Source organism: Branchiostoma lanceolatum, chromosome 8 (assembly GCF_035083965.1).
Source record: "Branchiostoma lanceolatum isolate klBraLanc5 chromosome 8, klBraLanc5.hap2, whole genome shotgun sequence".
Lineage (NCBI taxonomy): Eukaryota > Metazoa > Chordata > Leptocardii > Amphioxiformes > Branchiostomatidae > Branchiostoma > Branchiostoma lanceolatum.
The window spans coordinates 52689-77703 of record NC_089729.1 but is presented as its reverse complement, the minus strand read 5'-3'; the positions used below and the strand labels follow the sequence as shown (position 1 = coordinate 77703).

The 25015-nt window shown below is 48.4% G+C and overlaps 2 protein-coding genes across 2 annotated transcripts in view; one reads left to right on the top strand and one right to left on the bottom strand.

Annotated features, from left to right (window-relative positions):
• LOC136441014 (heparan sulfate glucosamine 3-O-sulfotransferase 6-like) overlaps nucleotides 1-7090 on the top strand; it is a 58196-nt gene extending 51106 nt beyond the window's left edge. The window contains exons 3-5 of the mRNA XM_066437242.1: nucleotides 3007-5223; nucleotides 5277-5330; nucleotides 6297-7090. Of these exons, the coding sequence (XP_066293339.1) occupies nucleotides 3007-3622 (616 nt within the window). The 3' untranslated portion in view covers nucleotides 3623-5223; nucleotides 5277-5330; nucleotides 6297-7090. The remainder of the gene's footprint in view (nucleotides 1-3006; nucleotides 5224-5276; nucleotides 5331-6296) is intronic.
• A 15052-nt stretch (nucleotides 7091-22142) lies between these two features.
• LOC136440443 (uncharacterized) lies at nucleotides 22143-23757 on the bottom strand. The gene is made up of 2 exons (XM_066436490.1): nucleotides 22482-23757; nucleotides 22143-22234 (listed from the first exon to the last, which is right to left on the bottom strand). The coding sequence occupies exons 1-2, from the start codon at nucleotides 23755-23757 to the stop codon at nucleotides 22143-22145; spliced, it is 1368 nt and encodes a 455-aa protein (XP_066292587.1).
• Nucleotides 23758-25015: the final 1258 nt, after the last annotated feature.

Below are 25015 nucleotides of genomic sequence, written 5' to 3'. Positions count from 1 at the left end.
GTTCTACCTTAAGTTGGGCTGAGTTTAGCACAGGGCCAAAACTAAGGGGTAAAGTTGTAGTTTGGTGGGACATGCACATGTAGCTGTTGATCTGTAGCTTTGTGCAGAAATTAGCCATAATGATATGTACTCAAAAGTCAAAGGAATGACAAAAGTCACTCATGGTGCAGTCTGAACCCAGGCCTAACACCGTAGTATGCAGTTCCTAACACCAGCCTGTAACTTCAAAGCACAACTTCAGATGCAAGGCTGCCTTGCACAGGGCCTAACACAGCAGCCAGTGGTCGGCAGTGGTGGGAAAGTCGGGAGGTTCGGGAATTGGCCCTGCTGTGGGAATAGATGGAAATGAGTTCTGGTGAGGCCTTTTGTAGCTCAGCCCAACATCTGTCTCTATATGCAGGCACTGCGGCGGGAACCCATTCCTTTCCCATTTCCATGTAGTTACCAGCCATCTCCCTGCTCATGCATGTCGGGCGACCATCAGGGGCAATCTCCTCCCGACTCCGCTGCTATTTACAGCAGCTACCGGCTCCAGCCAGGGAATTTATCTCACTTCTGAGAAAGGTGTTTTTCTTGTTGGCAGCCAGGATTAGGGTTAAGGAACCCCCAATGTAAGTAGTTATGTAGTGTAACGTTAGTTATCGGCTCCCATGTAGGTGGTTAGGTGTACATGTAGGTGGTTAGGTGTACATGTGTACATGTAGGTGGTTAGGTGTACATGTAGGTGGTCAGATGATGTTAGTAACCACAGAATAAGTGGGAGGGAAATGGTGTAAGTGGCAGGTAGAGTCTAAGAGTAAGAGGAAAATAAGCCCCTTCCCGCTCTGACAGCTCCTGTGGTTCCTAAGTAGGGTTATGGAGAACACTCCTAAATGCAGGCCTCTGTGCAGGTGCAGTTAAGTACAGCACGTTGGGCTAGATATCATCGCCCTGAAGCCTGGGGGGAGGCTATGTGTCTCTGTCCAGCACAGTTAAGTACAGCATGTTGGGCTAGATATCATCGCCCTGAAGCCTGGGGGGAGGCTATGTGTCTCTGTCCTGCACAGTAAAGTACAGCACGTTGGGCTAGATATCATCGCCCTGAAGCCTGGGGGGAGGCTATGTGTCTCTGTCCTGCACAGTAAAGTACAGCACGTTGGGCTAGATATCATCGCCCTGAAGCCTGAGGGGAGGCTATGTTGGGAGATACCATCGCCATTAGGGCCCTGCCTGCCGATGTTACATGTTCATCTGGGCTGACCCGGGGCCGCGGCTGGTTTGTATGCATGATGTAGGCGATGTGGGAATGGGCGATACACGGGAGATGGGAACGGCTGATACATATCTAACGTGATGGTAGATATGGGCCACTGGTGCGTGAGCGGACTATAAACACCCAGCCAAGACCTGAAATCAAATTAGGGGGAAATCAATGGATCTTTGGGGTATTGTCCCTTAACGACACCAGGGAATGGCCGGACAGGCGCTGGCCGGATTTAAGCAGGGAGTAGCCAGATCGGTGTAAGAACCAGGAGCCAGTTATAGCTGTGAGGAGCCGGATAGAACAGCTCTGCTGGGGTGACTTTGCACGGGCAAAACAGAAATATTGATGTTCGTACAAACTGTCAGGAGTGGGGAGATGTGTTGGTGTGAGCGCGAGCAGGAATTGCAGCGATGGGAGCGTTGAAGCGTACATGTATGGATAGAGAGTTGAAGCGTACATGTATGGATAGAGTTGAAGCGTACATGTATGGATAGAGTTGAAGCGTACATGTATGGATAGAGTTGAAGCGTACATGTATGGATAGAGGGTTGAAGCGTACATGTATGGATAGAGAGTTGAAGCGTACATGTATGGATAGAGTTGAAGCGTACATGTATGGATAGAGTTGAAGCGTACATGTATGGATAGAGTTGAAGCGTACATGTATGGATAGAGAGTTGAAGCGTACATGTATGGATAGAGTTAGAGTTGAAGCGTACATGTATGGATAGAGTTGAAGCGTACATGTATGGAATGGATAGAGAGTTGAAGCGTACATGTATGGATAGAGAGTTGAAGCGTACATGTATGGATAGAGAGTTGAAGCGTACATGTATGGATAGAGAGTTGAAGCGTACATGTATGGAATGGATAGAGAGTTGAAGCGTACATGTATGGATAGAGAGTTGAAGCGTACATGTATGGAATGGATAGAGAGTTGATAGAGAGTTGAATCGTACATGTATGGATAGAGAGTTGAATCGTACATGTTTGGATAGAGTGTTGAAGCGTACATGTATGGATAGAGAGTTGAAGCGAATACGTACATGTATGGAATGGATAGAGAGTTGAAGCGTACATGTATGGATAGAGAGTTGAAGCGTACATGTACATGATGTAGGGACGGTGCTAGTTTGAGGGGAGCGTTGAAGCGTACATGTAGGGACGGTGCTAGTTTGAGGGGAGCGTTGAAGCGTATGTTGCCTTCAGGCGGCAGTAGTGTGAGTGTCTGCAGCTGTATTATGGTGTGTTTTGGGTGGGCTGCTGCCACTTGTGTGGGACTGTTGGTGCCTGTAGGGTCGTGTTGGGACAATAGGTAATGGCTGCCCCACAAAAGGCCGGTACTTGTTAAAGTTCTGAAGGTCTCGCTGACTTTTTGCCTCCATCCTGACACGTCATAAACTCAGCCTGCCACTAAAACTAAGATAATCCCCAAGCAAATTTCTGATCTGCTGTTTTCTGTCAAGTCAGGGCCAGATGAGCTGTGTTTTGAGGATTTCGCTTTTGAATTTGAGTAGAACATTTGTACTGCATCATCTGTTCCTGGTTTGGTCCCTTTCTGATCCAGCCAGGAAAGCTCACATAGTTTTCTGTCAGTTTCTTTGTTCAGATACAACAGGAACATTATGTGTGTTTTTCGCCCCTTGTTGTTTCCTACATTTTTGGCATTCTGTCCCACAATTTACTTGTTTGTTTGTTATTCCGTCTCACAGCTGGCTTGTTTGTTATTCTGTCTCACAGTTTGTTTGTTTGTTTGTTTACAGGCGGAAGATGCCGCCCACCATCGCGCGGCAGATCACCATGGAGAAGACTCCGAGCTACTTCATCACGCGGGAGGTTCCTGCACGCGTCTACAACATGTCGCGCGACGTCAAGCTGCTGGTCGTGGTGCGCGACCCCGTGACCCGCGCCATATCGGATTACACGCAGACCGTTAGCAAGAAGAACACGAAAAGGTTTGAGGAGCTGGCGTTCATCAACAACGCGACGGGGCTGGTGGACACCTCGTGGAGCGCCATTCGCATCGGAGTCTACGCCAAGCACCTGGAGAGGTGGCTGCAGTACTTCCCGCTGAGCCAGTTCATGTTCGTTAGTGGAGAGGAGTTAATTAGCAACCCCGGGAAGGAGATGGGACTCGTGCAAAACTTCCTGGGCATCAAGAAGGTGGTGAGCGAGAAACATTTCTACTTTAACCAGACGAAGGGTTTCCCCTGCCTGAAGAAGAAGGAGGGGAGCAGCAGCCCGCACTGTCTGGGCAGAACTAAGGGGCGCGCGCACCCCGACATAGAGCCCAACGTCATCCAGAGACTACGCGACTTCTACAGACCCTTCAACATGAAGTTCTACCAGATGACGGGCAGGAATTTCAACTGGCCGTGAGCCTTCGACAGGGTCGAGTTACAGTGAAACCAAGAGGTACTTCAGCAGGCAGACTGCTGCTGCGGTGTGGAATCCTTGTGTTTGTTCGGACCAAACTCGGGGCTTTGGCCAGGCCAAGTGTTCTGTGGCTGTTCCTAGCAGCACAATAGATGTTCATGAAGTATTAGACCTCAGTTTTCTGTCAGGGAAGATAGCATACCTTTCTCATTTTAGTCCACTATACAAACATTTTCTTCAGCCGAAACCTAAATTTACAACTTCGAAATCTTGTGACTCTACAAACAGAAGTATGATGCAACGCAACACCAGTAGGATACCACAGAACATCAGCATGATACCACAGATCACCTGGTCTGTCTGAAGCCTCCATGTTAAAATATTTGCAAGTCAGACACTTGTATCTTCCTGAGACGAAAGACTTACCTGTGCAAACTAGACTTTCTCACACTTGTGTACCTGTTGCTCAGGTGTTCCTCTAGTGGCTTCTCACCTGTCCACCCAGGTGTGTGCAGATGGACAGGTGAGAAATGCACAACTTCCAGCCATTTCCAAGAAATGAGAGAAACAGGACAGATCATTCTGAATCAAGGGGGGCTGTGTCAAAGTAAGGGGTGAATCAGGAGTCTTGTTGTGAGTATATTCATTATAAATCTATATTGTGCAGAACTATATGTTGTATTTGAGAATAGCTCCGATGCGACTGCAGAAAATGTGGCCTCAGTTTGGCACCCCCGTGGTTCAGAATGGTATGTCTCTTAATGTACAGTTGTGTATATAATTCTTGCCATGACTCTGCCATATTGGCAGCCTACGGGTACATGTAAAAATGCAAATGGCATTTTGCCCCTTGGTTTACTGGTGACAAAGTCCCCACTAACAGTTGTGATAGTTGATCACTGAAATCACATCAGGTCAGTTTTTGTTGGGGGGGGGGGGGGGGGGGGCAGGGACCCGTCAGGCCATGACAATAGACAATATGAGGGTCTCACACTCTCCAGCACCAGCCAATGAAATCCAGAGAGTCCTTAAATTTCATCACTTTTCCTTGGCCAAGCCTTAGATTCCTCTACCAAACTCCAGTAATGAAAACCAGTTCATAACATTTTCAGGTATGACCAGGCCAAACCTGGGTTGCTATGGGACCTTGCCTCCAAAAATCTGACTTTGGGTGACCTTCCTGAATGAAAAGTAACTTTCATGACAGTAGTCTATTGAAACACTGAATTTCCTCCCATACTAAAAGTGATACTGCTATTCCTGAACCATGGAAAGCAGCAAGTCTTTCCCAGAAGCCGCCTGAGAGGAATGTCTGTAATTTGCGCGGTCAGCAGACTAGTTACTGTGACATGAGGGTTTCCACCTGCTGAGTTCCTTAGGGATGTCTTAAGGATGCAGGTGTGCAGGAAGGAGTAATTCCAGTCTCCAGACGGACTTGGTCGGGTCTGACATGGCCAGCCTAGTCCATACAGCCCTGCAGTCATGTTGTACAGTCAGGTCTGACATGGCTAGCCTAGTCCATACAGCCCTGCAGTCATGTTGTACAGTCAGGTCTGACATGGCCAGCCTAGTCCATACAGCCCTGCAGTCTGTTGTACAGTCAGGTCTGACATGGCTAGCCTAGTCCATACAGCCTTACAGTCTGTTGTACAGTCAGGGCTGACATGGCCAGCCTAGTCCATACAGCCCTACAGTCATGTTGTACAGTCAGGTCTGACATGGCCAGCCTAGTCCATACAGCCCTGCAGTCATGTTGTACAGTCAGGGCTGACATGGCCAGCCTAGTCCATACAGCCCTGCAGTCATGTTGTACAGTCAGGGCTGACATGGCTAGCCTAGTCCATACAGCCCTGCAGTCTGTTGTACAGTCAGGTCTGACATGGCCAGCCTAGTCCATACAGCCCTGCAGTCTGTTGTACAGTCAGGTCTGACATGGCCAGCCTAGTCCATACAGCCCTGCAGTCATGTTGTACAGTCAGGGCTGACATGGCCAGCCTAGTCCATACAGCCCTGCAGTCATGTTGTACAGTCAGGGCTGACATGGCTAGCCTAGTCCATACAGCCCTGCAGTCATGTTGTACAGTCAGGTCTGACATGGCCAGCCTAGTCCATACAGCCCTGCAGTCATGTTGTACAGTCAGGGCTGACATGGCTAGCCTAGTCCATACAGCCCTACAGTCTGTTGTACAGTCAGGTCTGACATGGCCAGCCTAGTCCATACAGCCCTGCAGTCATGTTGTACAGTCAGGGCTGACATGGCCAGCCTAGTCCATACAGCCCTGCAGTCATGTTGTACAGTCAGGTCTGACATGGCCAGCCTAGTCCATACAGCCCTGCAGTCATGTTGTACAGTCAGGGCTGACATGGCTAGCCTAGTCCATACAGCCCTACAGTCTGTTGTACAGTCAGGGCTGACATGGCCAGCCTAGTCCATACAGCCCTACAGTCTGTTGTACAGTCAGGGCTGACATGGCCAGCCTAGTCCATACAGCCTTACAGTCTGTTGTACAGTCAGGGCTGACATGGCCAGCCTAGTCCATACAGCCCTACAGTCATGTTGTACAGTCAGGGCTGACATGGCTAGCCTAGTCCATACAGCCCTACAGTCATGTTGTACAGTCAGGTCTGACATGGCTAGCCTAGTCCATACAGCCCTGCAGTCATGTTGTACAGTCAGGGCTCAAGATACTAGCTTCTGTTACCTGCAACACTGCAGCAGCAGAAACAGTGGACTACTACAACACTCCCAGTGTCAGAAATCCTGGACGGTAAAACCTAGTGCAGATACCCAGCCATCATTCCTGCACTACTGCAACACAACATTTACTTTGGTATTAATGAGCTTAGCTTTCATTGACAATGTTACCCTGCAAAATTATTCAGTCTAGAAACATGATCTGCAAACAGCAGGTTACAAGTGCGTCCTGACTGTGCAACATTACATATCAGCCCTGTCACAACTCCACTCCTGGGGCACAAATATGTGTCATGTTTGGACGTTAAACAAAAGTCTGCTAACAATGTTGATTGCTAAGCTGTGGTATTAAATATTGTTTCTCTTTCTGAACTGAGTAAACAGCAGTAATCTGTTTACTCCAGGCTCCCTCCTGTTTATGCACTGCTGTTTTTGTTAGTGTTGACTTGAGCCAGGTCGGTGCTGGGTACTGCAGGAACGTCAGGGATTCCATGTTGGTCTGAAATCTAGTCATTCCTTCCCTTTAGGCTTAGGAACCACGATAGCAACTTGAACACATTAATGTTACTGTGTTTGTGACTGTTTCATACATTCCCTACTCTCTGTCCCTAACTCTGTTTGTATATAGTTTCCATGGATAATATTTATACCTGGGGTCCGATTCTGAAGAGACTGTTTATGTAGAGCGTCCCACGACAAACCCACCAACTTGTACAGTTCCCTTGTGTGACATTCACACACCAGAGGTGCAGAATAAATGACACTATTTTCTTGGAGAGCTTTGTGTTGGTCTGTTGTTTATAAGTGTTGAAAGCTGGGTGTTTCTAGGTCAGCATGCTGTCGCCTGGTTTGTGCCACAGCCTAACAGTGTTTAGATACAGCAGACAACATCCATCCATAACCTGTCCACAACTATTTCAACATTAGACACAAACTTGGCATGTTTTAATTAAATTAAAAGGAACTAATGATTTATTCTGAGACTGAATGAAAGGTTTTTTGTTGGGACCTTTTTTTGTCTGGTGCCAACAATAAGCAGGTCACTGGTCACAGCCGAGTGATCAGCGATTGTGACTGTTAAACCCGGCCGGCCCCGGGTATGTTAATCAGCGATTGTGACTGTAAACCCGGCTATGTTAATCCTGCATCACTTTTATAGGACATGAAACGGACGATTTACATTTTGTACCTCATGTAACCGAATCTTTGGTCTTTAATCGACCCTTCAGTAGTTCCTGTCACAGACGGTCTGAACAGAATGGACAGTTTTTCCCAGTCACTCTGCAAAAAACGTTGTTATTGTTGCAACTTCCTCTCTGTCAAAGGAATCGTTTCAGCAGGACATGGCAGTTACAGACTGGGGTCTTTTTTAACCAGGCACCAATTTAATTTGCTGGGTTTTCAAAATGCTAAGTTGGAGGTTTGAATCAAGTTCTAGGGTTGTATACTCTTCCATATAACCTCCTTCGTTGTAGCCTGGGTGCCATCCTATTTCTACCGGGGCTCCTACACTCGCCTCCCTCAAAATTTTTTGAGGGAGGCGAGTGTAGGAGCCCCGGTAGAAATAGGATGGCACCCAGGCTACCTTCGTTGGACAATCAACAATCAAATTGTATTTGTACTGGATAGCTCATACAGGGTAATAGAGAAAACTCTTTTGGAGAAAATCTATACATAAATGCACACAGACAGCTTTTGTGAGATCATAGTGCAGTGTGTAGTACAGCACAGTGTATTATACTGCACAGTCAGAATATCAGCTTCTAATTTTGATAATAGATGACAAGTACATGTAAATCTAGATTTAACTTTCCTCCCAGCCCTCCATTTTCATGTTTGTCCTCATCCTAGAATTTTACTGAAACTGAGAACCAAGAAGCAAGCGGTTGTTGGCTGAACGGCAGAGAACAGTGAACGCTTCACGTTCCTGTCTCAGGTCTGAGTTTTGCTGAGCGGCAGAGAACAGTGAACGCTTCACGTTCCCGTCTCAGGTCTGAGTTTTGCTGAGCGGCAGAGAACAGTGAACGCTTCACGTTCCCGTCTCAGGTCTGAGTTTTGCTGAGCGGCAGAGAACAGTGAACGCTTCACGTTCCCGTCTCAGGTCTGAGTTTTGCTGAGCGGCAGAGAACAGTGAAGGCTTCACGTTCCCGTCTCAGGTCTGTGTTTTGCTGAGCAGCAGAGAACAGTGAACGCTTCACGTTCCGCCTCAGGTGGAGTTTTGCCACACACCTGCAGCTCCTTCAGACTGGCCCCCGGCCAGCCCTAATATAACCACACACACCAAACGTACTGGAGGGAGGAGGATTCCACTGTTGTCCCACAATAACCACCCACACCAAACATGTACTGGAGGAATGGGGATTCCACTCGTCCCACATAGGTTACTGTTGCCCCAGCCCTGAGCCAGGAATGGGGATTCCACTGTTGTCCCACGCGGGTTAACTGTTGCCCCAGCCCTGAGCCAATGCCAGGGGACCGCAGGCAGCCAGCAAACAAACCTGACACATTAAGAACACATTACAATGGCGTAATTTATTCATTCACAGCAATACCTATTGAGAAGTGGTCATCCACCTGGCCAGGTAAACACAGCAGGTGTAAAGATCGACTTAGCACCCAGGTGAGAAGTGTTGGTGCCTGCCATTGCTTCCCCATTAGTGCCCAGTAAACCTGCCTCTGCAGGAACCACCCTCATGAATAAATTAGCATCCCAAATACCAGTGTTTTCCCTAATGTAATTTGGTAACTGCCGCTGGAGTGGCCCCCGCTGAGCCGCCGCTGCGATGAACTTTGGAAGCCACTGACTAAGCCATGAACAAACACGTAACGGTAAAAACCAACGAAGCCACAGAATGGACTGACTAAACTGTGAACAAACACCTAACGGGGTAAAAACTAACGAAACTGTGAACAGGAAACCTTTGGCGTTTGAACAGAGATAACCCTGGGGGAACCAGCAGAGCTGTGAACAAATGTCCAACTGGAGGTAGAAAACAACTGGAGGTAAACCTGTAGCCCTCCTGGCTTATTGGATGAACATTTCTGCCCAACTGAGCTAAGTACAGGTCATAAGAAAGACATACTACAGACATACACATGTTGGTACAAGTATTGTAGTCTAGCATATAGGTCTGGCTTCTTAGTTATGGATGAAAATGTATGATTTTACAGGTTTAGGTTTAGCAAGGATGTATATCTTAGGTTAAGCTATTGACTGTTTTATTTCAAAAGCCTCTACAGTTCTGTCTGTATGGTAGTCTTACCACTATTTTCCTGCTGCAGAAACAGGAGCTATTCTCACTCATGTTAGACTACAGAGTGGGGGTTGTTGAAGATATAAACACAGGATGCAGGGAGAATTTTTATGGTGGCTGCAGACAAGTTTTACTGCTGCACAATCTGTGCCAGTTTCAAGGTGACAAAAGCATCCCAAATACTCTCCACTGAAGACAGAGCTAGCTTCCAAATACTCTCCACTGAAGACAGAGCTAGCTTCCAAATACTCTCCACTGAAGACAGAGCTAGCTTCCAAATACTCTCCACTGAAGACAGAGCTAGCTTCCAAATACTCTCCACTGAAGACAGAGCTAGCTTCCAAATACTCTCCTGAAGACAGAGCTAGCTTCCAAATACTCTCCACTGAAAACAGCTAGCTTCCAAATACTCTCCACTGAAGACAGAGCTAGCTTCCAAATACTCTCCACTGAAAACAGAGCTAGCTTCCAAATACTCTCCACTGAAAACAGCTAGCTTCCAAATACTCTCCACTGAAGACAGAGCTAGCTTCCAAATACTCTCCACTGAAGACAGAGCTAGCTTCCAAATACTCTCCACTGAAGACAGAGCTAGCTTCCAAATACTCTCCACTGAAAACAGAGCTAGCTTCCAAATACTCTCCTGAAGACAGAGCTAGCTTCCAAATACTCTCCACTGAAGACAGGGCTAGCTTCCAAATACTCTCCACTGAAGACAGAGCTAGCTTCCAAATACTCTCCACTGAAGACAGAGCTAGCTTCCAAATACTCTCCACTGAAGACAGGGCTAGCTTCCAAATACTCTCCACTGAAGACAGAGCGAGCTTCCAAATACTCTCCTGAAGACAGAGCTAGCTTCCACATACTCTCCACTGAAGACAGAGCTAGCTTCCAAATACTCTCCACTGAAGACAGAGCTAGCTTCCAAATACTCTCCACTGAAGACAGAGCTAGCTTCCAAATACTCTCCTGAAGACAGAGCTAGCTTCCAAATACTCTCCACTGAAAACAGAGCTAGCTTCCAAATACTCTCCACTGAAGACAGAGCTAGCTTCCAAATACTCTCCTGAAGACAGAGCTAGCTTCCAAATACTCTCCACTGAAAACAGCTAGCTTCCAAATACTCTCCACTGAAGACAGAGCGAGCTTCCAAATACTCTCCACTGAAGACAGGGCTAGCTTCCAAATACTCTCCACTGAAGACAGAGCGAGCTTCCAAATACTCTCCACTGAAGACAGAGCTAGCTTCCAAATACTCTCCACTGAAGACAGAGCTAGCTTCCAAATACTCTCCACTGAAAAGAGCGAGCTTCCAAATACTGCACTGGTCAGTGGGCTGCTGTTTGGGCTGAATTCCCCACCATTTGACAGCTGAACCTTCTCTGTCAGCAATCTCCTTTCAAATTCTTTGCCTTGTCTGGAAAAATGCACTCGATAATCGTTACACAGCGCGAGACCAAGGATATCTCCAAACTGCACATCATGATTAATCTGTTTTCATTTAGCAAAAAGTCAAATCAGAAAGAGCTTCATAAGGCTTGCTTCCATCCTGTTTTGCTTTGATAAGACTTTTTAAGGAGGACTCCTGGAGGTTTGGGGTGAACTGCTGTCTGGAACACTGAATATTCACAAGGCCGGATTAACACTGCATGTAAAGCTTAATGATTGGGTTTTGTGTGCTGGAAAAAGTGGATTTGGGGATTTAGCTGTAATCAGCATTGTCAATGCCATTCAGATTCAGACCCAGCAGCTGGCTCCTGTTGGTAATGGGCGGATAATAGTGCCCCCTCACAGAACCATCTTGGGGATTGTTGTCTGTGTTGTCAACCAATCCAACAATGCTGGGGACATGGAATGGGCTGTAAGTCAGCACAAGCAAACATGTCGAGAACCACTTATTCTGCGCAGTCAAGAGCCCCGCAAACACTCCCAGACTGTCTTCTGCCCTGAAGGAGTCTCCTCAAGTGTCTTGCAGAAAGTGGATTATCGCAAGTGGAACAAAACCCCGGCTTCTGATGGACAGAGAGGTTTTTGCGAAACGAACCATGGACAGAAAGGTTTTTGGGAAACGAACCTTTGTTCTGTGTTCCATTTTCCCTTCACAACCTGTAACAGAGCGGCCCCATGGCCCGGGGAGTCGCAGAAAGCCCGCTGTGGGGATCCCCGGGCAGGTTTTGTAGCTCACAGCGGGAGAACCATTAATTCTCCATGCATTTCCATCGGGCCCTTTCACAAACCTGCATCTGGGGCAGCCAAGAGGCTTCCCGAAATGTGGCGGAACGGAAAACCGGCCATTTTTGGTGCGCTAATCTGTCAGGGGGGATCTCCGTGAAAGGGGGTCGGATTCCGCACCGAGAAACAAGATTCTCGTCCTTTTGTATCTGTGTCGGCAGAATTCCGTCCCTTCTGACACAAAACTCTCTCAGCAGGGCCTCCCCAACAGTCGGGACGCGCCATTATCCCAAGATTTGGTGGGAGAAAACCGGCAGTTCCCAGTGGCACGGACCGGATTGCTTCATGCACACTTCTGTCACATTCTTGTTGCACCCCCCCCCCCCCCCCCCAACCTGTCGGACCCCCCTGCCACCCCTCCCCCAGCCTGTTGGACCCCCTCACCCCGACACTGGCACCATGAAAGGTTGTTATCGCCGCTTGGGTTGAACAAGGACACTATATGAACTAGATGAAAGTCACGTCACATGTCCGTACAGATGTGGACGTTATGTTACAATAGGGGGTCCTATTCGTGTTACATGTACTTGCAATTAGCCTTAGTACGGGCAGGAATTTGCAATAAACTTTTCATTATAAGGAAGACGGGTCACTGGACTGGTACTACATACAGCATACATATACTGCAGTACATCTGAAAGCGGCAATTTGGATAGCCATGAGAAATGCCGAATTTCAATTTGTGTATTTATGAGTCTGTCTGCCATGACAACAGTGGAGACGCCACGCCATACAGGGGAACATGAAGCATTGCTTGTCTAGCCTGAGTGTCATCCTGTTTCAGTTCCAGGCTCTACCTTGAAGGTAGAAACAGGATGACACTCAGGCTATTGCTTGTCAACAGACGTGTAGAATTTTGCTGTGCATCCAGTAACAAATGGTAGCTTTTTTGGTCTTCATTGAAAACTTGAAAACCACGGACACCCCCCCCCCCCTCTCATGTGTTCCAAGTTCCAACCGGCTGCACCCATCAATTTGAATGAACATCAACTTTAGCTCGGACATGAACCTACTGTCCTAGCCCACGCAGCAAACTGAAAGTCCATAATCCAGATAGTTTAGACTCCAACCTTGTGACGTGCCTCTCAGTCCGCTCCGGTCGCGACTGTTCTGTGTGCGTGTGAGGCAGTGAGTTCACGGGAGTTGCAAACTGGCTACAGCCGGTACTGTTCTAAACCCACTGAACGAAAGCCTGATGTAAGCACGAATCTGCAGGCACTTTCTGAGTAGATGTTAGCAGGGAAGGTGGCAGTGTTCTCTAACTCGCCTAGTTTCTCAGACAATAAACCCTCCCAACGTTGGGAAAATGGTACAAAAAGGTGATAGATTTGAGAGCAGTTCTCTCGCAAGACATCTGCTTGGAGATTCGTTCTGAATGGTAACGTCACATGCCGTGGAAAAGGGCAGAATATCACGTAACTTTTCCCCAATGTCTGAGAAGATAACTTATTCTGTCAGGGTGGCTCGGTGCCTATGCAGTGTTTTCCAGTGAGGCACATGCCACTGGCCGTGCAACAGTAGATAAACAAGGTATATAAACCAAGTTACAATCAATCAAAACAGGTGATATGAGCAATGAGGTTGGTACGAGTCAAAACCAAGCCGCTACCCATGGTCATTGTCACTTGCCATCATGTAAACAGTGCCTGAAACTATCTGTACTCCATATCCACTATGGCAACATTAGTTTTGCCAGGGATCTTACAAATACAGTTACTGTTACAACTTAGAAATATATTAAACTTGACTTACTGGCTGCGTGTACATTGTATAATCTCCAAGTTGCAAAGGAGAATGGTAGCATTTTTTTTTACAAGCAAGCTGAAGCAACGGAAACAACTACCCAAACTTGTAAAAAAAACGGGACAGCTTGAAAATGTTTCTAACAACTATCCCTCCATCTGCTTGCTTGAAGAGTGGTTTTCAAAGTAAACATCTAGAATAGATTATATATATAACGTTATATGATAGTGTTGAACATATACTTTATTCTAACAGGTAGATTACCATTCGGTATAATTTTCAAATCGACGTTTTAAAAGGCAGTAGTTGTGACCTCAGGTTCAATTTGAAGCCCTGGCCTGTTCTGTAAGACCTAACACGAAGAACAAACAGTCTTCATGCACTTGTTTGTCGCTACCAGGTATCAGACCAGGGGATTGTCCGGTAAGAAAACAAGTTTGTGTGTATTCTTTGGTCTCTAAGGGCAACATAAAACAGACAAAATCACGGATTGAATTGAGACTAGTGCACACCAGATGAACACGTGGGTTTTGATGTGTCGTGAGCCCAGTCAGAGTAAAGCGACCTTGTCATCCATCAGACCTGCCTGCCGACTGTTGTACATCTCAGGTGAGACGCAGGTAAAACTCAGGTGTCACGCAGGTATGAAAGGAAAGTCAAGAGGTGCCGCTCAACCCTTGCCCTTTTGGCTCGCCCGCCGTTTTCACAACAGTCGCGCCGATTGTTGAGCCAAGTTTCCTTTTGAAAGGGGTCAGCCCTTACAAGATTTAACAGTATTTATTTTGTCTTCAGTGCCAGGACTAAGCCCGCTTTGACAGCTTCCATTTCCCGGACGGATCAGGTGTCCACAATTAGTATTTTTTCGGTAATGTTCGGCGGCGGCCGGGCCGGGTAGGGTTACCGGGGGGCGCCGGGGGCGGGGTCGGGTTGCGCCGAGAGCTCGCCTGCTACAATCCGGTCTGGAGTCACCGCGGGAAAACAACGGTCCTTTGCACCACGGTCCATTTCAGGTGTATGGGGAACACAAGACGCGATGTCTGTCCACTTAGAGCGACAATACCGGCGGCGCACGCTCACTGTGGACACAGGAGAGCCGAGGAGAGAGCTGACCTGTCGACTGGCGTCAGCGCACAACAAAGATGGCTCGCCGCACAACTTTCATCGCACAGAGTACGGTCTCATGGTTTCACCTGTTACAACCATATCCCACAACTTTCATCGCACAAAGTACGGTCTCGTGGTTTCACCTGTTACAACCATATCCCACAACTTTCATCGCACAAAGTACGGTCTCATGGTTTCACCTGTTACAACCATATCCCACAACTTTCATCGCACAAAGTACGGTCTCATGGTTTCACCTGTTACAACCATATCCCACAACTTTCATCGCACAAAGTACGGTCTCATGGTTTCAGCCCTGTTACAACCATATCCCACAACTTTCATCGCACAAAGTACGGTCTCATGGTTTCGTCCCTGTTACAACCATATCCCACAACTTTCATCGCACAAAGTACGGTCTCATGGTTTCAGCCCTGTTACAACCATATCCCACAACTTTCATCGCACAAAGTACGGTCTCATGGTTTCAGCCCTGTTACAACCATATCCCACAACTTTCATCGCACAAAGTACGGTCTCATGGTTTCGTCCCTGTTACAACCATATCCCACAACTTTCATCGCACAAAGTACGGTCTCATGGTTTCGTCCCTGTTACAACCATATCCCACAACTTTCATCGCACAAAGTACGGTCTCATGGTTTCAGCCCTGTTACAACCATATCCCACAACTTTCATCGCACAAAGTACGGTCTCATGGTTTCACCTGTTACAACCATATCCCACAACTTTAATCGCACAAAGTACGGTCTCATGGTTTCACCTGTTACAACCATATCCCACAACTTTCATCGCACAAAGTACGGTCTCATGGTTTCACCTGTTACAACCATATCCCACAACTTTCATCGCACAAAGTACGGTCTCATGGTTTCAGCTGTTACAACCATATCCCACAACTTTCATCGCACAAAGTACGGTCTCATGGTTTCAGCCCTGTTACAACCATATCCCACAACTTTCATCGCACAAAGTACGGTCTCATGGTTTCAGCCCTGTTACAACCATATCCCACAACTTTCATCGCACAAAGTACGGTCTCATGGTTTCAGCCCTGTTACAACCATATCCCACAACTTTCATCGCACAAAGTGCGGTCTCATGGTTTCACCTGTTACAACCATATCCCACAACTTTCATCGCACAAAGTACGGTCTCATGGTTTCGTCCCTGTTACAACCATATCCCACAACTTTCATCGCACAAAGTGCGGTCTCATGGTTTCAGCCCTGTTACAACCATGTCCCACAACTTTCATCGCACAAAGTACGGTCTCATGGTTTCACCTGTTACAACCATATCCCACAACTTTCATCGCACAAAGTACGGTCTCATGGTTTCGTCCCTGTTACAACCATATCCCACAACTTTCATCGCACAAAGTGCGGTCTCATGGTTTCAGCCCTGTTACAACCATATCCCACAACTTTCATCGCACAAAGTACGGCCTCATGGTTTCGTCCCTGTTACAACCATATCCCACAACTTTCATCGCACAAAGTACGGTCTCATGGTTTCGTCCCTGTTACAACCATATCCCACAACTTTCATCGCACAAAGTGCGGTCTCATGGTTTCAGCCCTGTTACAACCATATCCCACAACTTTCATCGCACAAAGTACGGCCTCATGGTTTCGTCCCTGTTACAACCATATCCCACAACTTTCATCGCACAAAGTACGGTCTCATGGTTTCACCTGTTACAACCATATCCCACAACTTTCATCGCACAAAGTGCGGTCTCATGGTTTCAGCCCTGTTACAACCATATCCCACAACTTTCATCGCACAAAGTGCGGTCTCATGGTTTCAGCCCTGTTACAACCATGTCCCACAACTTTCATCGCACAAAGTACGGTCTCATGGTTTCACCTGTTACAACCATATCCCACAACTTTCATCGCACAAAGTACGGTCTCATGGTTTCACCTGTTACAACCATATCCCACAACTTTCATCGCACAAAGTACGGTCTCATGGTTTCACCTGTTACAACCATATCCCACAACTTTCATCGCACAAAGTACGGTCTCATGGTTTCAGCTGTTACAACCATATCCCACAACTTTCATCGCACAAAGTACGGTCTCATGGTTTCAGCCCTGTTACAACCATATCCCACAACTTTCATCGCACAAAGTGCGGTCTCATGGTTTCACCTGTTACAACCATATCCCACAACTTTCATCGCACAAAGTACGGTCTCATGGTTTCGTCCCTGTTACAACCATATCCCACAACTTTCATCGCACAAAGTGCGGTCTCATGGTTTCAGCCCTGTTACAACCATGTCCCACAACTTTCATCGCACAAAGTACGGTCTCATGGTTTCACCTGTTACAACCATATCCCACAACTTTCATCGCACAAAGTACGGTCTCATGGTTTCACCTGTTACAACCATATCCCACAACTTTCATCGCACAAAGTACGGTCTCATGGTTTCACCTGTTACAACCATATCCCACAACTTTCATCGCACAAAGTACGGTCTCATGGTTTCAGCCCTGTTACAACCATATCCCACAACTTTCATCGCACAAAGTACGGTCTCATGGTTTCACCTGTTACAACCATATCCCACAACTTTCATCGCACAAAGTACGGTCTCATGGTTTCACCTGTTACAACCATATCCCACAACTTTCATCGCACAAAGTACGGTCTCATGGTTTCAGCTGTTACAACCATATCCCACAACTTTCATCGCACAAAGTACGGTCTCATGGTTTCAGCCCTGTTACAACCATATCCCACAACTTTCATCGCACAAAGTGCGGTCTCATGGTTTCACCTGTTACAACCATATCCCACAACTTTCATCGCACAAAGTACGGTCTCATGGTTTCGTCCCTGTTACAACCATATCCCACAACTTTCATCGCACAAAGTGCGGTCTCATGGTTTCAGCCCTGTTACAACCATGTCCCACAACTTTCATCGCACAAAGTACGGTCTCATGGTTTCACCTGTTACAACCATATCCCACAACTTTCATCGCACAAAGTGCGGTCTCATGGTTTCAGCCCTGTTACAACCATATCCCACAACTTTCATCGCACAAAGTACGGTCTCATGGTTTCAGCCCTGTTACAGCTATATCAGCTTGTTTTGCAGGTGTAACTATATCAGGTTGTTTTGCAGGCGCTCTGAGGCCTTGTAGATATTTGAAGCAAAGTTCAAGGTCATGTATTTACAAACTGGTCCGTTCTGTAACAGACGACAATGAAGTTTCAAGCATATTCAGCACGAAATATGTGTTTTCGCTATTGGTCAGAACTAGTTTTGCGGTTTTCAATATCAATGGTTTTAGATGCCTGCAACTTTTTACCGTCCGGTCTTGTTTCAGTGTGCACGTTTTCCCTGACAGTTGATTGAACATCCGGTTGTTGTGAGTGACGTTCCGTGTTTTCTGTTTTGTTAGTGGACATTTTTGTGCTGACCTGAAGTTGTAGATCAAGTGTGTGAGGGATGGGTTACATAACGCAGCAGTGATGCACGCCTCCTTGTGCCGCGGGCCGGGCACAGAGCCTCGGCAGGCGATGCCTCCTTGTGCCGCGGGCCGGGCACATAGCCTCGGCAGGCGACGCCTCCTTGTGCCGCGGGCCGGGCACATAGCCTCGGCAGGCGACGCCTCCTTGTGTCGCGGGCTGGGCAGAGAGCCTCGGCAGGCGACGCCTAGCTCCTTGTGCCGCGGGCCGGGCACATAGCCTCGGCAGGCGATGCCTAGCTCCTTGTGCCGCGGGCCGGGCAGAGAGCCTCGGCAGGCGATGCCTAGCTCCTTGTGCCGCGGGCCGGGCACATAGCCTCGGCAGGCGATGCCTAGCTCCTTGTGCCGCGGGCCGGGCAGAGAGCCTCGGCAGGCGACGCCTAGCTCCTTGTGCCGCGGGCCGGGCACAGAGCCTCGGCAGGCGACGCCTAGCTCCTTGTGCCGCGGGCCGGGCACATAGCCTCGGCAGGCGATGCCTCCTTGTGTCGCTGGCCGGGCACATAGCCTCGGCAGGCGATGCCTCCTTGTGCCGCGGGCCGGGCACAGAGCCTCGGCAGGCGACGCCTCCTTGTGCCGCGGGCTGGGCAGAGAGCCTCGGCAGGCGATGCCTCCTTGTGCCGCGGGCCGGGCACATAGCCTCGGCAGGCGACGCCTCCTTGTGCCGCGGGCTGGGCAGAGAGCCTCGGCAGGCGATGCCTCCGCGGGCCGGGCACATAGCCTCGGCAGGCGATGCCTAGCTCCTTGTGCCGCGGGCCGGGCACATAGCCTCGGCAGGCGACGCCTAGCTCCTTGTGCCGCGGGCCGGGCAGAGAGCCTCTGCAGGCGATGCCTCCTTGTGCCGCGGGCTGGGCACATAGCCTCGGCAGGCGATGCCTCCTTGTGCCGCGGGCTGGGCACATAGCCTCGGCAGGCGATGCCTCCTTGTGCCGCGGGCCGGGCACATAGCCTCGGCAGGCGATGCCTCCTTGTGCCGCGGGCCGGGCACATAGCCTCGGCAGGCGATGCCTAGCTCCTTGTGCCGCGGGCCGGGCAGAGAGCCTCGGCAGGCGATGACAAACGCTCCGCGACCCAGCGGCACTCAGTCCGCGCCACATTCAGGTCCAGCGAACCACACAGCCGCTCTGAATGGTGATTATTTTCTCTGGACGTTCCAGTCATCGGAGTTCCGCAGAAGGAAGTCCATTTGTTTTGCTGTGTGGTTTTGTAAAGAGTCGTGTTTAACTATGGTCTGACCAGAGTGTTGCTCCATGTAGCTGCAGCAGGGATTGTGTGAAAAACCTGCTGCAGGGATTGTGTTGTAAATAAACAAGCGAACGTATGTATCCTGATACTTTAAGAAAGATTGAAAATAGTATGGGTTTTCCGCGACTCAAAGTTGGTATGCAGGGAGTATGGTAGCCGCAGAAAACTAACTAGGATGGCACCCAGACTAAAAACCTACGGGAAAGCGTGCACTTTGAAACAACATGGTGAAATTTGAATAGTAAGGAAGTCACGAGAAAAATAGGGCTTATAACGCGGTGCCCCTCACAAATTAATCAAAGCTATCGGTCTGGGGGTTTTCTACCTCATGTACACCTGTCGACGTCAGCTCTAGAAATGAACTAAGAAATGTCCTAACTGAGCCAAAAGTCAGATTTCTCCTTCACTTGACCTGTTATGAGAAGTCGAGATAAAAGGGAAGCCAGAGATTGTGAAACTTTATTGTTCATCTGGGAAAAGCATTGGATATTTAACTCGGTTAGGCCATGTTGATTTGATTATATGGATGACATCCGCGCGGGCATCAATTTTCGTCCGATTCCAAAAATTATAGAATAATTGCCACCATACTGTTTATCATACAAAGGAGCTGCAAATCAATCAGATGTATGCCGTAAATTGCAAAAGAAATATTGGAAAACGATATTAGTGTCGTAGAATGCCAAAATCATTTTAAGTTTTGAAAGAACAAAAAAGAAGAACCTATATTTCGGTATACCATACTCTTTGTGTTAAGTGATTTGTTCGGCCTTCCTGACCACGTAGATTTCATAATGAAAGCAACTTTTTTGTTTGTTGCTAAACTTGTTTTTCATTCGCACGGTCGCATGAGTTTTGGGGTTCCCAGAGAATGTCATTCAAATAATCCAATCAACATTGCCTTAAGTTCAACTCCAGGAATGACTTCTTAAACAGAGTACGGAGATTTCCCCCCTCACTCATCATTGAACCCCAAAACATACACCGCAGCAGGGAACAAGAGTTCGGAGACCTCAAATCTATATATTATGCAAATTAGGCCCACATTTGCATAATTATATTCAACTATGTTCACTGTCACAAAACCTCCAAATATCAAGTATGAAATTCCAGTTATCTACCAATATGGAATTATAGTATTGTCTCATTAATTATGCAGATTATGTCTTCATTTGCATAACTTATATCTATCAAGTTCCCTTTATTACTCAGTTACAACATATGTTGCATTTTTTAATTGTCGTACCATGGAACGGAGTGGGTTTATAAAATGCGCCCATTAATTATGCAAATTAGACTCTGATTTGCAAAATCACCATTTCATCAAATCAAGTAACACTTAAGCTATCCACATAATAGAAACAAGTATACAGGTTTGGTTGTATATCCCTCTGTGGTATACCAGCTGCCGGGTCCCTGGGGAATATTTGACCCATTTTCGAAACCAACAGGCGACACCTGCCATAGCATGCCTATAATGGAAACACATATAATTCTCATTACTTATGCAAATTCAGTCAAACTTTGCATAATTTGCACTTCATTGTGTACATCTCTGTCTAAGCTACCTGCATATCAGATACAACGGAAATCTGTCGTTCCTTTCTTCAGTTATTCTCCTTGGAAGATTTTGACAAAAACGCCAATGCAGTTCCAGTGTCACATACCAAGGGGCCAAAAAACCACATTGACCTTTGTTCTCCCTACACCTACCCACATACCAAAAAGAGTTTGGAGACCTCAAATCCCCATAAAATATGTACTATGCAAATTAGGCCCACATTTGCATAATTTGTATTCAACCGTGTTCACTGTCACATAACTTCCAAATGCCACAAATATGAAATTCCAATTATCTACCAATATGGAATTACAGTATTTTCTCATCAGTTATGCAGATTAGGTCCTCATTTGCATAACGTTCATCTATCAATGTCCCTTTATTTCTAAGTTACATATGTTGCATCCCTGAACAGTCGTACCTTTCTTCAGTTATTGTCCTTGGAAGATTTTGACAAAAACGCAAATAGCAGTTCCATTGACCCATACCAGGGGGCCCAAAATTGACCTTTGTTCTCCCAGCACCTACCCACATACATTCTTCAGTTATTCTGACTTTAAGCATCCGGACGCACACACACGCGCAAACACGCTCAAAACAATATCTCCATGAAAAAATCTACATTTTTCATGGAGATAGTAATAAAACTTTAACTTATACTGTCTGACGAATATCTCATTTCCAGTGTAACTACTAGACCTGTATGACGTCCGGTTCTCAACCCTTTGGGGCACAAACGTCCAATAAAGGTGCTCATTCATTAGTTTACTCTTAACTGTTGGAAACGTTGGGTTCTCGAATATTGAGTTTCCCCTCGTTGAGCCCGTGTGTTCCTGTGGGTGAATATTGAGCCCGTGTGTTCCTGTGGGGGAATATTGAACCCGTGGTACTGTTAGAGAATATTGGGCCCGTGGTACTGTTAGAGAATATTGGGCCCGTGGTACTGTTAGAGAATATTGGGCCCGTGGTACTGTTAGAGAATATTGGGCCCGTGGTACTGTTAGAGAATATTGAGCCCGTGGTACTGTTAGAGAATATTGGGCCCGTGTGTTCCTGTGGAGGAATATTGAGCCCGTGTGTTCCTGTTAAAGAATATTGAGCGCGGCTCCTGATGTCTCCATCAGACACACCCGCAGGCTCCGAACGTCCCCCTTATCTGCACATCTCCATCCAATTTTCCATCAAACCGTCGCTCCGAGCAAAAACTCCACTTCAGTAGGAGACGTCCATATTTTACCGGCTGGTCCTGGGCCGACTGTGGTCGGGAAGGAAGCTGCAGCAAATAAAACCAGACTGGAAATAAATTATAACGGTGTTTGGTTGATATCTACCACTTTGCTACCCGGGACCACTGTATACATGTATGTTACAGGGGATAACACAGCAATCAGACGAGACAGACTTAACCCCGGGCCCCCTACACGTCGATCTGAAACACACGCACACACACACACGCAAGCACACACACACACACACACACACACACACACACACACACGTACACACGCACACGCACATACAGCGACCCCCCTGCAGGTTGAGGGACTCGCACAGCACTCCTCCCCTGCAGGTTGAGGGACTCGCACAGCACTCCTCCCCTGCAGGTTGAGGGACTCGTGCAGCACTCCTCCCCTGCAGGTTGAGGGACTCGCACAGCACTCCTCCCCTGCAGGTTGAGGGACTCGCACAGCACTCCTCCCCTGCAGGTTGAGGGACTCGTGCAGCACTCCCCCCCTGCAGGTTGAGGGACTCGCACAGCACTCCTCCCCTGCAGGTTGAGGGACTCGCACAGCACTCCTCCCCTGCAGGTTGAGGGACTCGTGCAGCACTCCTCCCCTGCAGGTTGAGGGACTCGTGCAGCACTCCTCCCCTGCAGGTTGAGGGACTCGCACAGCACTCCTCCCCTGCAGGTTGAGGGACTCGCACAGCACTCCTCCCCTGCAGGTTGAGGGACTCGCACAGCACTCCTCCCCTGCAGGTTGAGGGACTCGTGCAGCACTCCCCCCCTGCATGTTGAGGGACTCGCACAGCACTCCTCCCCTGCAGGTTGAGGGACTCGCACAGCACTCCTCCCCTGCAGGTTGAGGGACTCGTGCAGCACTCCCCCCCTGCATGTTGAGGGACTCGCACAGCACTCCTCCCCTGCAGGTTGAGGGACTCGCACAGCACTCCTCCCCTGCAGGTTGAGGGACTCGTGCAGCACTCCCCCCCTGCATGTTGAGGGACTCGTGCAGCACTCCTCCCCTGCAGGTTGAGGGACTCGTGCAGCACTCCCCCCCTGCATGTTGAGGGACTCGTGCAGCACTCCTCCCCTGCAGGTTGAGGGACTCGTGCAGCACTCCTCCCCTGCAGGTTGAGGGACTCGCACAGCACTCCTCCCCTGCAGGTTGAGGGACTCGTGCAGCACTCCTCCCCTGCAGGTTGAGGGACTCGCACAGCACTCCTCCCCTGCAGGTTGAGGGACTCGTGCAGCACTCCTCCCCTGCAGGTTGAGGGACTCGTGCAGCACTCCTCCCCTGCAGGTTGAGGGACTCGTGCAGCACTCCTCCCCTGCAGGTTGAGGGACTCGTGCAGCACTCCTCCCCTGCAGGTTGAGGGACTCGTGCAGCACTCCTCCCCTGCAGGTTGAGGGACTCGCACAGCACTCCTCCCCTGCAGGTTGAGGGACTCGTGCAGCACTCCTCCCCTGCAGGTTGAGGGACTCGCATAGCACTCCTCCCCTGCAGGGGGCCAGACCGGCTCGCCGCTGAAGAAGCTGTTTTGCGATGATGGATTCTGGCGGCTCTTTTTGTGCATCTCTGCAATAGTCCCATAATCCCCTTCTCTTCATCTTACCCCGCTCGACGAGATAAGGCCAACGGCTTAATATCAGCCCAGGCATAAATCAGTATCAGCCCATCCTGCATCCATCCCGGCCGTATCCTGCCCTGTATCAGCCCAGGCATAAATCAGTATCAGCCCCACCCTGCATCCATCCCGGCCGTATCCTGCCCTGTATCAGACCAGGCATATATCAGTATCAGCACCATCCATCCCAGCCGTATCCTGCCCTGTATCAGTAGTCAGGAGAGATCGCTGCGCAGCAACAACGTCTCCTTTGAGGATTACCCCGATCCATATCACGGCATACCTGTTACCATGGCAACGGGAGGCTGCAGAGCACCAGGTACTTTGAAGTGCTGATGCTGTAAGCCGCTCACATCCGTCTGTGCCGTAATAACGCCTGCTGCAGCCTGCTGATTCGGCGCGAGACGAGAGACGCCATAAACGACATAATCCCGGCAGGAGTACATGTGTGTGGTGGGGACGCGGAAACTGTAGGTGGGGTCAGCAGAAGGAAGAAAATATCAGACTTGGGGGCTCCTAGCGGCTTCCTACGATACTGCACCGGAACGTCCGGTTTTGATTTCTCATGTTCTTTGGACATGCTACAGTCGTGAGTCTTGGGTGGTAGACAGCTCTTTGGGGCAGAGAGAAAGCGGTGTAGGTTTCCTCGGAACTGCAGCAGGACTTTTTATTGCCAACGTTGGAAAAGGAATATTCAAGGAGGGGTTAATGGATTTTGGCGAGCAGGTACCTTAGATGGGAAAAGGCACTTTATGTGTGGTTCACGACACCAGCAATAGCTGCCTGTGGCTGTGTTACACGTGTATTGCACTGTTGCAATTCTAATAAAAGTAAAATGAAATAAAACGATGATTAACATAATGTTGGCATATCATTCCAATCTAAATTACATAGCTAATTCACATGAATGATAAAGCAGAAAGAGAGACAGATTTTCGGCACGGGGTGGAGACTGGGTCAGCAGTGAACACTTCCCTGGAATCACTTCTGCAGTTTTGTATCCCTCTGTTCATTCTCATTGTATTAATGAAACAACATTATCTTTATCCATACAGCATACTGAAAAACAGCCTTGACGCATATAAATGTTATGGTCATTTTACGAAGGTGTGAGACCTGCGAAGTCTAGTTCTGTATGTTCTGTGTTGTAGAAGCTGTGAGATCGCGAAGTCTAGTTACCTTCGCCGGGAATGTATGCATTCGCGGT

What these genes read in the sequence shown, in the direction of transcription:
- LOC136440443 (XM_066436490.1), bottom strand. Translation starts at nt 23,757, where the DNA reads ATGCACAAAAAGAGCCGCCAGAATCCATCATCGCAAAACAGCTTCTTC. An exon ending in CAACCTGCAGGGGGGTCGCT is followed by an intron (nt 22,235 to 22,481) that starts GTATGTGCGTGT and finishes TATTTGCTGCAG; the next exon opens with CTTCCTTCCCGACCACAGTC.